This window comes from Schistocerca cancellata, chromosome 1 (genome assembly GCF_023864275.1).
Source record: "Schistocerca cancellata isolate TAMUIC-IGC-003103 chromosome 1, iqSchCanc2.1, whole genome shotgun sequence".
NCBI classification, from domain to species: Eukaryota; Metazoa; Arthropoda; class Insecta; order Orthoptera; family Acrididae; genus Schistocerca; species Schistocerca cancellata.
The window spans coordinates 162,870,050-162,885,049 of NC_064626.1; the positions used below are offsets into that span (position 1 = coordinate 162,870,050).

At 37.2% G+C, this 15,000-nt stretch overlaps 1 protein-coding gene across 3 annotated transcripts in view; it reads left to right on the forward strand.

Annotated features, from left to right (window-relative positions):
- Nucleotides 1-7,260, forward strand: part of LOC126167908 (organic cation transporter protein-like) — a 168,842-nt gene extending 161,582 nt beyond the window's left edge. For all 3 annotated transcript variants that reach the window (XM_049920516.1, XM_049920515.1, XM_049920517.1), the window contains one exon: nt 6,002-7,260. In XM_049920516.1, the coding sequence (XP_049776473.1) occupies nt 6,002-6,062 (61 nt within the window). In that variant the 3' untranslated portion in view covers nt 6,063-7,260. The remainder of the gene's footprint in view (nt 1-6,001) is intronic.
- Nucleotides 7,261-15,000: the final 7,740 nt, after the last annotated feature.

Sequence of the window (15,000 nt, forward strand, 5' to 3'; positions counted from 1 at the left end):
CAAGCTTGGTGGCTGACAATTCATAGTGCTTACTGACCACTACATACTAACAATCACACTACACCACAAATTGAACCGAGGACCACTGAATCAAGTACAATGTTTTAGTTTCAACAGCATATTTTACTATGTGCATATGACATTTCTGCAGAAATTAAAGTTTGTTGGCATAGATTCTATCTTGCATTGATGTCATAAAAAACAGTTGGGTTCTGATGTTCAAAATGTAAATTATGAACCAACATCATTGCTCACTGTAACATCCAGCCTTTACCAACGACACATCACAATTCCCTGTGTGAACTCAGAATTATACAGAGCTGTGATGTTTCAAAGTTAAATGCATATCAATTAATCATACCTTAGTTTTGGCAGAAGACCATCCCTTTGCTTCTCAACAGAATTCACAAAATATTCTTTAGGTTGCCTTCAACAAGTGTAAGTAATTCTTACCTGAATCACAACCTAAAATGAATACTTTTCTTACATACTATGAATCATTACCATCATCATCATAATCATGTTATATAATTTCCAGCCCTGTTTAGAATACAAGCATCTCCATCTTTTCCTGTGCTCCCATACCATGTCCCAGTTTTCTCTATCTTCATCACATATTCCTTCACTCCAGTGATCCATCTGTCTCTTGGTCTTCATTTAGATCATATGTCTCCTACCATCATTTCATGTTCAGAATCCTTACAACTCCCATTCATTTACATGGTTCTCACATTAATGTGACCACCACCTATTTTTTACATGAATATTCAATAACAATTTGCAGACAACAGATGGCAGCACTAGCAACAGAGGGTATAGAAGCATGTCAGTGCACACACAAGTATGCACCTATCGTTGGGGACCATATCCAAACCTGCATGCAGTTTGTTTTTCCTTGGCATGACAGCAACTACCATCAGGACAACACAATTTGTTACACAACTCTCTGCATACACATACTAGGATGAATTTAGCACACTCCCCTGACCACTAAACTCCCTGGTTTGAAACCCAAATTGAGAATCTATGGGATCACCTTGATCAGATTGCTCACACCATGGATCCTCAACCGAGAAACCTAGTGCAGTTGGCCATGGCACTGGAATCGGCATGACTCCACATCCCTATTGGTACCTTCAAGAACATCACTGATTCTCTTCCTGTGCATCTCACATTGCTCCATACTGCAAACGGTAGTTATTCATGCTTTTGATGGGTGTGAGTGGTCACATTAATGTGACTGGACAGTGCATGTGCTAAACACATATGTGGGTGAAGCCACTGGGAGAAGGCTAGTTATTAATAAATACAGCTGAATACTCTATAATTGCATTCAGCAAAATGGATCTCACGAAGTTATTAAAAAAGCGATGAACATGCAAATTATGTCAGAAATCAGTAATTCTGACAACAGAACTAAGGTGATATGCAGTGTAGTGAAATGAGAGACAGGACAAAAAGGTACATAATAGGGTAACACCATCATTGACTTAAATGGAAAGATCATTTGCAGGTAGCAGATGTATTTAATAATCATTTCTTGAATGAAACAGAAAATATAGGGACAAAAGTTCAAGGAAAAAAAAACATCATTGTATGTTAAAAGAGTAACTCTCATAAAATTCAGTCATATGAATGTATCCCAGATTTCTTCTTTAGAAATTAAGAAAAATATATATTTATCTCAAAAAAAAAAAAAAAAAAAAAAAAAAACACTCATCTGGATTTTATGGTGATTTCAACACAGTACTAAAGACTTGTTCTCATATAAGAAACCATGTTTTATCTGAAATATTTTTCCAGAGTGATATAAAAAGTCATTATTAAACCCATCTAAAAGAAAGGTGATAGGAGAGATGGGAGAGATGTCAATAACCAGTGACTATTTTCATTATAGTCATCATTTTCCAAAGTTTTTGAGAAGGTGATGTATTTTGGAATAGTATACCATCTGACCAACAATAAAACCTAAGTAAACCACAATTTGGATTTCAGAAGACTTTTTGAACTGAGAATACCATTTACACATTCACTCACCAAATTTCACAAGTATTAAATAAGAGAACAGCCATCTGTGACCTACCTAAGGCATCTGACTGTTTGAATCACAATATTCTCTTAGATAAACTCTTTTGTGGTATTAATGGACAGTCAACCAATGGACAATGTCACATCTAACAAAAAGACTGCAGAAAGTTTACTTAGTAATTCAACCACAGTAGTTAGAGGATATTCTTCTGATTGCGGAGAAATGATGTATGGGGCTCTGTAAGACTCAATCTTTGTTCCACTATTGTTCCTCATCTATGTATGCTGGTGTCCAAAATTAAAGCAACAAACCACAATTTCCGTGTCATGTGCCTAATTTATGATATAATCAAACAAACTGTCAACAGATATCCATGTGATAGTGTTCAGCATGGAAGATGGAATTTCAGTCAACAGAAAACCTCACCAACAACAACATCAGTGCACCTGTCACACAGAGCAGTGTTTGTCGGGTAGTCCCACATCCACAAACGCTGTATACACAGTCACAGATAGTAAGGTATAGTGCATGGAAGATGTCTACAAGACTCTCTGCAGTGGAGGGCCTTAGGAAGAACGGAAGCAGGACAATCACGAACTCATATGGCCTGATGGCTTAATGTGAATCATCATGTTGTTTTTTGGATGTGGCAACAGTTTATAGAGACTGAAACTGTATCCTAAAGACCAGGGCAGGGCCAACCAAGTGTGACATAAGAAAGAGAGGACCATTATTTGGCTGTAAGGGCACGACAGTACCGCCTTATTACTGCACAGCAGCTGGCATTGGACCTCACAGCATCCACTGGACATGGCATATTGAGGCAAACAGTAATGAAAAAGCTTCAACAGAGTGGTGTTTATTGTTGGAGACTTGTGTGCTTCTGATCCATCTTCACAGAATGGAACATCTGGAGTGGGGTCATCAACATGCCACCTGGACAGTCGAAGAGTGGACCAATTTTCTTTTCACAGACAAGTCCCAATTTGGTCTGAAGAGTGTTCCTAGATGGAGTAACATCTGAAGGGAATGTGGAACATGAATTTGAGACCCGAACATTGTGGAAAGAAATCGATATTGAGGAGTATCACTAATGGTGTGGGCAGGGATTATGTTGACCACTCGAACACCTGTTCATGAAATTGTACAGGTCAATCAGAAAGGTTTAATTGTTGTCCAGTATTGTGAGGGAAAAGAGAGTGGACTGGAAAACCAGAAGACTTATAAACTCATTATATCTTAATCAAAAAGTTTCAGTTAAAGTGAGAGGAGAAAGTACAAACTGGATCAGACTAGGAAAAGGAGTAAGACAAGGACGCTGTCTATCACCTACTCTTTTCAACCTCTACTTGGAAAATATGATTGACCAATGCTCATTAGATGACAAAGGAATAGAAATTGGAGGCAGAAGAGTAGGGTGTTTGAGGTTTGCTGATGACATGGTCCTTCTAGCCACAGGGGAAAAAGAATTACAGGATTTGGTGGACACCATTGCAACTAACGGAAAAAAATATGGAATGAAAATTAACACAAATAAAACAAAAGTACTGGCACTAGGAGGAAATAAGAAAATAAATTATGCTGAATGGAAAAATACTAGAACAGGAGCAAAATTTTAAGTATCTTGGAAGCAAGATACACACCGACTGGAAGTGCACCACAGAAATTAAAACAAGGATAGCAATGGCAAAAGAGGCATTTTATAAGAAAAGGAGAATTTTCTGCAGCGGTCTGGACAGAGAAAGAGACTCATAAAATGTCTTGTATGGAGCGTTCTTCTATATGGCGCTGAAACATGGACTATGAGGAAAAAAGACAGAGAAAGACTGGAGGCTTTTGAGATTTGGACATGGCGGAGGATGGAAAGAATAAGTTGGATAGACAGAGTAAAAAATGAAGAGGTATTGAGAAGAGTGGGAGAGAAAAGACAGTTACTAGAGGTAATAAAGAGAAGAAAAAGAAATTGGATTAGGCATATATTAAGAAAGAATGACGGACTGATAAAAACAGTTTTAGAAGGTTATGTAGAAAGGAAAAGGAAGCGAGGAAGGAAGAGATTCCAGATACTGGATGACATGATGGACAGTACAACATACAGCAGCCTTAAGAAGGAAGCAATGGATCGCAGAAAATGGAGAGGCAAAGGACCTGCTAATATAGCAGATAACTGATGATGATGATTGTGACACAGTCTTGGGATCACATGTATGGTTGTTGCAAGGTGCTGTGCACCCAGACATTGCATTGATGGATGATAGTGCTTGACCTCATAGAGAACGAGTGGTTGATGATTTAATGGAAATGGAAGATACTGCATGCAGGGCATGTCCTGCTCACTCTCCCAATTTGAATCCCATAGAGCTTGTCTGAGATGCACTAGGAAGATGGGTTGCATGACGTCAACATCCACCAACAGCTCTCCAAGACTTCTGAGCAGCTCTGCAGAAAGAATGGGCGTTATTGCCTCAACATAACATTGATGACAATATTCACAGCATCCTCCATCACTGTCAGGCCTGCACTGCTGTCAGAGGTGGTCACAGTCATCACAGTGTGTATGTAAATCTGTTACGTTGGAAAAAATGAAGAACATTTTTGTCTACTGCTATGCACGTTGCAGTTGTTTACATTCTGTATTCTTCACATTGTTTCTACTTTTCTGTCACCTGCTTACACTGTTCAGAGGCAAAATAAAAGAAACCTTGCAAAATTTTGGTTTGTTGCCTTAATTTTGGACACCAGAGTAGCTAACCTTCTGTCTAATATACTACGAACGGAATTAGCTCTTTATGCATATGACTACAATTGTAATCATTCCATGCATACATACCACAATGGAAGAAATGGTAAACAATGTTCTTAAAAGTATTATTGTCTGATTCTCTATCTGCTTATTGCTCCTCATATATGTAAATAATATTCTGTCTAACATACAACAAGCAGAAATAGTTCTTTTTGCAGATGACCTACAGCTGTAATTAATCCAGGCATACATAGAGCAACAGAAGAAATAGTAAACAATGTTCTTAAAAGTATCATTCTTTGATTCTCTGCAAATAGTCTCTGTCTTGATTTCAAAAAGAAACAACATTTTCATTTCTGCATATCAAGAGGTACTATACTGATGATAAGTGTAACACACGGCAAGGAAATAATAAATTTTTACATGTTCATATCGATGAGAATTTAAACTGGACAAAGCAACTTAGTTTGGTCACATTTGCACTTCAAATATTTGCAAATCTTAGGAAAAGACAAATTAGTAAGTTGACATATTTCACACATTTTCATTCAATAATGTCATCTGAAATAATGTTCTGAGGTAACTAATCTTTAAGAAAGAGAGTCTTCATTGGTCAAAAAAATGCTGTAAGAATAATACGTGGTGTTCATCCAAGATCATCTAGAAGACATCTGTTTAAGGGGTTAGACTCATAGTAATTTATTTCCTTGTGAAGTTTGTTGTAAATAACTGAGTGTAGTTCGAAAGAAACATTGATGTACATGAGTAAAATACCTGAAGAAAAAATGACATTCATTACTTCACACTACCATTGTCTTTAACACAAAAACTGGTGCACAATGCTGCAGCAAAAATTTTTGATCACTTATCCAGTGATATAAAATGTCTGGCAAGATAACAAAGTAAAATTTGAAGACAGAATGAAAATGTTTCTCCTTGACAACCCCTTCTATCCTGTAGAACAAGTTCTATTATTGTAATGTGTAAAAGGTGCATAGTAGGAATTACTAACTCACATCTGTGTATTATTTTAAAAAAACAACATGTAATCATATTTACAAATTAATTTGTGATGTGAATGTAAAATGACTCACTCCACATACTTACAGTTTATTGAGCAAATGATCCATGGAGCATTAAACTAACTAACAAGAAGAAGTCATTTGGACTCTTCTGAAAACATTTACCATGAAATATATGGTGCCAGTAACTCAAACCTTTTTTTCTAGGCCTCTTTCTGGTGCAAGCCTTGGTGACCACATAAATGAAGTTCCAAAGGAGATCATCTGAGATGTAGTGTATGGCATACATGCTGTACATCAATGGAACCCTTACTTTAATGGTTTGTGTTGTTAAGAGTGAAGAGCAGAAGGCAGAAGATATCATACCAGTGTTGGTGGAATTAGAGACTATACATGTTTATGTTACATTTCCTTAAAAATGGCCTTACCATTTAGGTCAAAACTATGCACACAGAATCTGATCTTGGTTCAGATATCATGGATAATTTATAACCCCTACTAACAATCTAGATGAGCCACTTAAGAAGGCATAGGAAAGCAAAGAGGTATATAGCTTCAAGTAGGTTCTTGCACTTTGTGAGAACAATTTCCAACAACTAACTGTATTGCCTCATGTTGTTTCAGAACAATCCTTATTCCATATGGCCCTTGGGAATGCATATTTGCAACAGCTTAGCGATTTCAAATTACAAACTGATAAACTGCAGTACATTTTGTCACATAATATCATTTTATTTTTATTTACACATTGCTCAAAATTTCTTGTTTAATAGAAAGTATTCAGCTGGAACATAGAGCTATCAAGTTCTGAAATATTAGTAGCTTTACACATTACTTTTTATGTTTCCTCATTTGTTAACTGCTTGTCAGTATTTTATTTCTTATGACTAAGAAGTAGGTGTGTGTGTGTGTGTGTGTGTGTTTAAAATCACTGAAATTTAGCTATATGAAGGTTTCTTCATAGATTGCAGAGACTCCCCTTCTTAGTTTTGATTATTCTCTCATTTATATCTCACATATTTTCTTCTTTCCTTTGTATACTGGTTTCAGTCTCAGCTCAATGGGCAATGTAGGAACCCTAGCATGTAAAAAACAGACATGGCAGTTTCTGTTCCCCCTGTGTCTCATGGGGATCAATGCTGAAAATCTGCAGTTTAGTCACTGATGAAATTTCACTGGTGGAAAATTGTATAGCAAATGGGGAGGAATTGAAAATTTCAAAGTTGCCTCCACCACTCACACACTGGATGGGCTGATGGATCCAGTGTGATATCATTGGATGTCCCCCTCCAAGACAAACAAACTGGAATTATAACTTTTTTTGATGCTATTTGTAGGTTTTGAGATATTTCAATGTTTTCAGTTCAAATGGATACACTGTAAACACACACACACACACACACACACACACACACACACACACACACAGAGAGAGAGAGAGAGAGAGAGAGAGAGAGAGAGAGATTAATGTTTTAAGGAAATAAGTACCTGAAAAGTCCTACCTAATTCGAAATATGAATGACCGAAAGGTAATAGCATAGGTGTGAATGAGTGAGTAAGCATGTTTGTATGAGGGAAATAGATAATGGATATAAATAACTGTGAAGATGTTTTTCTCTTGTGATGTCATGGCAACAATTTCTTCCATAACTTAGTCAGTTTAAACAGCTAAATGCTGCAGAAATCCTAACAAAACTGGCCAATGTGCATGGAAATAAACTGCACCAAGGTAGGATAAGAGGCTGAAATTTATCTAGTCGTACATAACAGCTTACACATTATTTAATGTAATTCAATAAAATATGAAATTTTGCAATTTCATAATCATAGTTTAACTGAATGAAACACAAATTTGCGGAATAAAGCTAAGAGTAAATAAAATTAAACCAATCCTACTGTTACAGTCAAACCATTTTGGTTTGCAAACTCTTTTTCCACCTACCACAAATGTTCTCCTTTCTCTTTTTCAGTATCCTTACATTTTTCACCTAATTTTTGTCAACTCCTAATTTTTGTTCATAAATTATGGATTATGTAATTACCATAAACTTTCCTGTTATAAAAATTGACGGCTTTCCTTCTCCTTTTTTAGGTACCACACTTATTTTTGTTCATATATCAACAATGTAGTTTAAAAATATTATTTCCTCCCAAAATAAATTCAGTATTAAATGAAGAACAATATCAACCACAACACTCTGAAAAGACTCAAGAACTTTTAGATGTATTAGAAGAAGTTGTAACTGTATGTTGGTTCACAATGTCTAATGCAATTGACATATTTTTGATATTCATTTTACTGTTGTTAAATATTTAAATTATAGAAATATGTTTATTCACTTTATATATTGCATTGTTTCATAATGAAACATAACCATTGAGGTTACATGTATAACTTGTCATCCAGAAATAAACCTTTTTTTTTGTCAGTTTTCTCAGTTTGTGCAAAGTATTTCCTTTAAAAATTCCTGAGTATGTATATTGGTAACACCAAGTATATATTTACAGAGTTACTCAATTTATTGTAACTCTAGTGTCGTATATGTGTTGCGCAATGATGTAAACAAATAATGCTATGTACTTGTATCACTCAGCCTTGACTGAATGTTAAGAAATGTGCAAGGGATTATTCCTTTGTAATGATGAGTAATATTTTACCTGCGTGGGTGATGACAAGTGGTTGCTTGTAAACAAAAATATTGGACCAATGTACAGATGACAAATACATTCCTCTAATCATATAAGCTACAGCAGCATACATTTTGAAACAACAAATGAATAACTGTCTTGCCTAGTGCAAGTGTGTCAATTTTATATTAGTGTGTGTGTCAACCAAGGCTGAGGATATTTCTGCAAAAGTGCTGTAAGTGGCCACAATGGAACAAACAAGATAGACACCATGGGACTGGGTTCGAGGAGCTGTAGGATCAGGTGAAATGTGGGTTTAAATACAAGTACTAGTCTGAAGATGGAGACAGATTTACGTGATAGGTTTTGAGTTGAACTTAGTGATGTGAAGTGCTATTGAAGGTCATGTGCAGAAATTCTGGTCCAGTATAATAGTGGTGTGACATGTAATTAAAAGTGTCAAAAAGCCAGAAGAGATCCCAATCACATAGTCATTGCACTGCATGACAAATTTGGTAAGGGCCTTCTTCAGTAGCTATTCAATCCTCAGCAATGATTTCTGACTCACTAGAAAGGGATTTGGATGACAGAACATGAAGCCAGAGTGTAGATAAGGATATGAGAAATCCCTGGTCAGGAGGTCCTGGCAGGTTAATTGTTTGATTATTTTGTAAGCAAACTCATAGTCACAAACATCTACCCCACCATGAACATGTATATAAACATTTTCTTAGTGAGATCATAACAACAGGATAGATGTCATATATCCATAATTTGTTAATCAAAGACCGTGTTAAATGAAGTAAATGTCACAATATTGCATATATTTACACATGTTGTGCCATTATCTACATTTTAAGCAATAAACAACAATGTGGGAAAACACAGATTGCTACTTAGCATAAAGATTGCACATTAAGTTGCAGACAGGCACCGTTAAAAGACACACATAAGCTTCCAGCCGTAGCCTTCATTGGAGAAAAAGAAACACACACCATTATTCACACAAGCAAGCACGCTTCATGCACACTTGAGCACCAACTCCAGCAGGTCGGGGAAGAATGTTATTGCTGCCGGAGTTAGCTGTCATGTGTGTGTGTGAGGTGTGCTTACTGGTGTGAATGAATGAAGTGTGCTTCTCTTATTCTGACAAATGTGTGACCAAAACCTTATGTGTAAATGTCTTTTAATTGTGCCTGTCTGCAACTTAATGTGTGATCTTTATGGTAAGTAGCAGTCTGTCTTTTCCTGCATTTTTGGTATTTCTAGTTGGAGTTTCCATTGTTTTAAGCTGTAATACATTTTAGGGGAATAGTTGTCATTTATCAAAAACAGCCTAATGGCAGTACTGGTCTACTGCCTACCAAACCAACTATATAGATAACAAAGTGGTTTTTCCATAGTCATAAATGATATGCGTTTATCTTGATATTCTCATAAGGAAATCCTTGTAACATAATCCTCCACTAGGCCCCTCCCCTCATCTGCACATTTCTCATTCCCTTTGAACTCAGTCTTTTCTCTCCTGGAATTTTTCATACCAATTCTCCCCGTCTCAACACACTGTTCCTCTTTCCTTTGCTTTTATTCTCTTTCCTCCTCTCCTTCCTTTCCTCTTTGTGCTCTATTTCTCTCCATGAGTTACATCACTCCTGCCCTTTCCTGCCCCAAACCTGGTCTTGTATTTTTGTCACTGCAACAGAGACTGCCTGTCTACCCACCCCCAACCTCCTAATACCTCCTTACTCTACCTTTCCCCCCAAATTCTGATCCCTCTACCCAGACGCCCATCTCCCCAACATTCTGTGTTCCAGAGCTGTGTGTGTGTGTGTGTGTGTGTGTGTGTGTGTGTGTCATGCATTAGCTAGCAGGGGGAATGGTCTCTAAAAATAATAGCCCAGAGATGAGAAAGAAGGAAGGGTCTAGGAATTCTTTCCCAGAAAGAACACAACAGTCAAAGGATCAAGAAGCAGTGGTTGGTTTTGTAGCTTCCCTTTTCATGACCTCAACCCAGCAACATTCAGGGTATCACTCTGAGGTACACTGGAGGAGCCTAATTTGTGTGTTACTCACAAATTTAGTTTTGAGGTTTGTATACATAGGGTATTGCACGAAGAATGGAAAGTGAATACACTGAAGGACATCATTTTTGCTTATCCTTCACATGGTGGAACTTTCTTAATACTGTTATATATAGTTGCTGCTCATTCATTCAAGCAGCTTCACAGATGTTATCACAAAGTTAATTGGATCCCATTTCTGTTCTTATCACATGAGAACAAATTAGTCACTGCAAATGAAAGCTATGATCTCCAGAACAGTAGCTGATAGCACTTACCACCAGACCACAATAATAGTCTGGTCAAAATAATGAATGAATCATACCGTATCCATGAACCAACAATGAAAAAAAGGGGAATACACTGTCGTAGATAGCATTCTTCAATAGATGTCAGTTCACACATACAACTGTTAAGTGTGTCTAATAGATTTATGGCAGCTGAGTGTTAGCTAGGAGAGCACTAAGGTTTTTGGGCAGTAGATTTTATGATTATTATGTAAGATCCAAATGTTTGCTTTATTAGTTCAAGCAGTTTGTAGTTGTGCCCATGATAGATATCATGACACTTGCAATTAATGATTGTCAGTCGGCTTAGTTTACACTCTCTACACATACAGTCTCAGTTGCAGTGACAAAAATGCAAGACCAGGTTTGGGGCGGGAGAGGGTAATAATAATAATAATAATAATAATAATAGCTTTATTCAACATCGAATGGTACACTACACATGTACAAACAAACAGTAATGATTACAGTTATTTGTACAATACACAAGACACATTCTTCTGAATACGTCATTAATTTACAACAAAATTACAATAAGATGTTTACTGATTTCTATTCACATAATTTCACAAAGCATTTGTTGTTCTTCATATAAGTATGGTACTCTTCTAATGTGTAGAAAGGGTGTTTTACTAAAAATTTCTTAAGCTGATGTTTCAGTTTAATTGTAGGAAGAGCCATGACTGCACTAGGCAGTGCATTAGCTAATTTTATACCTGCATACTGAGGCCCCTTTTCGTAAAGTACTGTTCTGTGGCTGCCAACGTAAAATCTTTCTTTATTTCTAGTATTGTACTGGTGGAAATCTGAATAAGTGTTTGGGTGCAGTCTTTTCACAAGCCATATGGCTTTTAGAATGTATGTGTTTATAACAGTTAACACCTCAATTTTTGGAATGCAAAGAGGTAAGGAAGGAGAGGAGGAAAGAGAATAAATGCAAGGGAAAGAGGAACAAAGTGTTGAGACGGGGAGAATTAGTATGAAAAATTTCAGGAGAGAGAAGACTGTTGAATTTAAGCCAGTAGCATTTAGCATTTTATTGTTATTAATTATTTATTATTAATTTAAAATGCTGTCATAATCTGCTCATTAAGAGGTTTAATCTTGTGCTGAAAGTTTAACACATTAAGACAAGGATTACAGGTAGAAACTGTGCATTTGTCTTGAGGTGCCAGTAGCATAATTGACAAGGTGCAGATGCATGGATATCATTCATCCAGTATTTGGGAATGAGACCATATAAAATTAATTCATTGGAATAATACAAGGAAATGTGGTCCATCCCTACAAGATGCAGCTTTCAAAACATACATTCATCCAATTGTTGAGTATGGTATTGGTCACCAGTCTGGGGCTGATATCATGCAGGATTAATAGAGAAGATCCAAAGCTGAGTGGTGTGTTCTATCACGAATTCTGTCACAGAAATACACGTCAAATTCCAGTGCCAGATGCTGTGAGACAGGTGTTTTTCATTAAAAGGCGGTTTACTGTGCCATACTGGTAAAAATAAAATAAAATCGAAGAGCATACATTCAAAGAACATCTTACTCCATGATAAATATCTGGTAAAGCATCAGATAAATTAAAGTTTTTGGAAACATGTGAACAGAAAAAGAAAAGAAGGTAATGTTGATAATGGTACCAGAAGTATCCCAGCCACATATTGTAAGGTGGCTTGAGCATTACAGTGTAACTGAGGAACTAAACTAACCATCCACAAGAGACTTTCGTGTTTCAGCTACAACAGTGACACAGAAATAAAATGATAATAGTCACTCTAAAAGTTGAAGCTGCATGGGCATCTGTACCTGTACACGCCATCCAAGCTCTGTTTGACTCAATGCCCAGGCGTATCAAGGCCGTTATTACGACCAGAGGTGGTTGTTCTGGGTACTGATTTCTCAGGATCTGTGCACCCAAATTGCGTGAAAATGTAACAGGGTGTATACGGGGACAAGGAAAAAAAATTCCCGGATTATTCCCGGATTTCTCCCGGATATTCCGTTTAAAAAATATGCTTTTTCCCGGGCGAAAATACACTTTTTCTGTGCTAAAGTGACAGTAGGTTTTCCGTAGATTTTCCCTCGGAACTGTAAAACTTATCAATCCTTTGAATGGTTAACGTTTTATACAATCGCGCAGAACTTCCCGGAAAAAAAAGAAAAGACGGGGCAGAGAAGTTTTGGAAATACCTTTGATTTGCAGCAACATATACGCTGCATATTTTCGTATTACGAAAGTATAAATTCGAATTGCACCAAACACAGCGCGTTAGTTTCCGGAGCGTCGAAACCGTGGTTGCGATGTCCGTTTGTAAGCGAGTCATGTCTCAAGCCACGAGATCTCGCCAGACGCCGACAGCAGCTATTCAGAGCACAGGACACGTGTTATAGTCAGACAATAGCAAGATCACTGGTTACAGAGCGCGAACACGCAAGAGGAAAAGTTAACGGTTTACATTAATGTACACAGTACCGTATATCTACAAGAAAAGCTAAGCTTTCACATATAATTTTGGTCTCTAAGATTTACATGCTACAACAGGAGCTAAGTTTTCACATGTAATATTGATTTTTTGCGTGTGTTACACTTTAAGATACATCACACAAATGTGCCAGTAAATTTAAAATTCTGACATAAATGTCTCGGCTCGAAATTCTTGTAAGTGGCTGGTCCTCAAACTGTTCAGTTACGAACGCTCTGTGATTTAGGTATCCATCCCACTTTCTCACACGTGACATAATTCAGAAATGTACTTTGAAAGTAACGCTTTTCTAACCACCTTTCGCAATACTATCCAGAGACTGGTAGAAATAGGTTCGATTTACTAGTTGCCAGAGAGCGCCAGAAAAACAGGCATTATTGTGCGTGTGCAACTCTATTGGTGTAGGAAGCCCGCATGTTCGTGTGTATAAAGCACTAAGAGAGCTTACATTGCACCATAAAAGAAACAGGTCATCAGAGGGTACTCCAAAGAGCATCGGAATTTCGTAAACTATACTAAAATGCATAATTCGGCTAGAGTGCAAATTGGCTTTTTCCAGATTCACAATGAAGTAGATCCCATCTGATATTAAGCTTTTCAGTGTGGTTTTTGGGATGTAAATTTTCTTGGAGTACCAGTACTCTGCCATCTCATTTTTGGTTCTTTATTATGGCATATGCCACACATGGCAGAAGATGGTAACGTGCGCTTGAAATTCAGCGAACAGTTGGAACTAGGCAATACTGTAGAATGAAACACTTCGTTTCAAATAAAATGACTGCCTCAGCGGAAAGATTAATAAAGCCAAATTTCTTTAGCAAGCTTGCAAAATTAACTTCCCTGTTCTGCAAGGCGATTAATGTTTGACTGCTACAAACTTGGAAATAAAATAAAATCAGAAAACTGAAATTAATAATATATTTTTGCCCTCCGTAATTATGTGAATGTATTTTAATTCACCTGATATCTGTTTTGTTCTCATTTGATGTGGAAGCTGTACACGAAGAGAAGCAGCGAAATCACTTAACGTAAACACGGGTCACGTGGAGGTTAACTCCCTCCCCACAACAACTCTGTGCAAGAGTGAATCTGGCAGCTAGGGCGCGGGAGAAAATTTTTTCTCCTTTGCATCTGGCTGCTTGCTGCTACTACCAATACAGTTAACAGCCAAACTTCAAGTAGCGGGAAGCGGGAGAAGGTACTGCTTATACGCGAGTCAAATGCGCATGCACAACAGACCACTGGCAATTGGTCAAACGAACCTAATGTGAACAGTTGTGACGTCATGCTCATAGCAAGCAGTTTATTGTTACGAAGAATTACAGTCTGCGCCATACGGCCTTTGACATATTTTTGCTATTTGCAGACGCTTGTGCGTGCACGGTGTTTTGTTGTTGTAAACTGCACATTTCCTTTGCCACTAAAGTTTTATTTTTTTCCCCTCTCGTTTATATTTTCTTGCTGCAGTATCATTCTCCAGTAGCAGGATACAATAACATTCTTGCTAGAGAATCAATTCTGCAGTCAAAATTACAAAAAATTAACTGAAAGCTAAAACAATGAAAAATTCCCGGAATTCCGAAAAATTCCCGGATTTTTCCCGGTTTTCTCCCGGATGAAAAAATTCCCGGGTTTTTCCCGGATTTCCCGGTTGTCCCGGGTCGTAGACACCCTGTGTAATCACATGTCAGTTCTAATATAATATATTTGTCCAATGAAGACCCATTTATCATCTGCATTTCT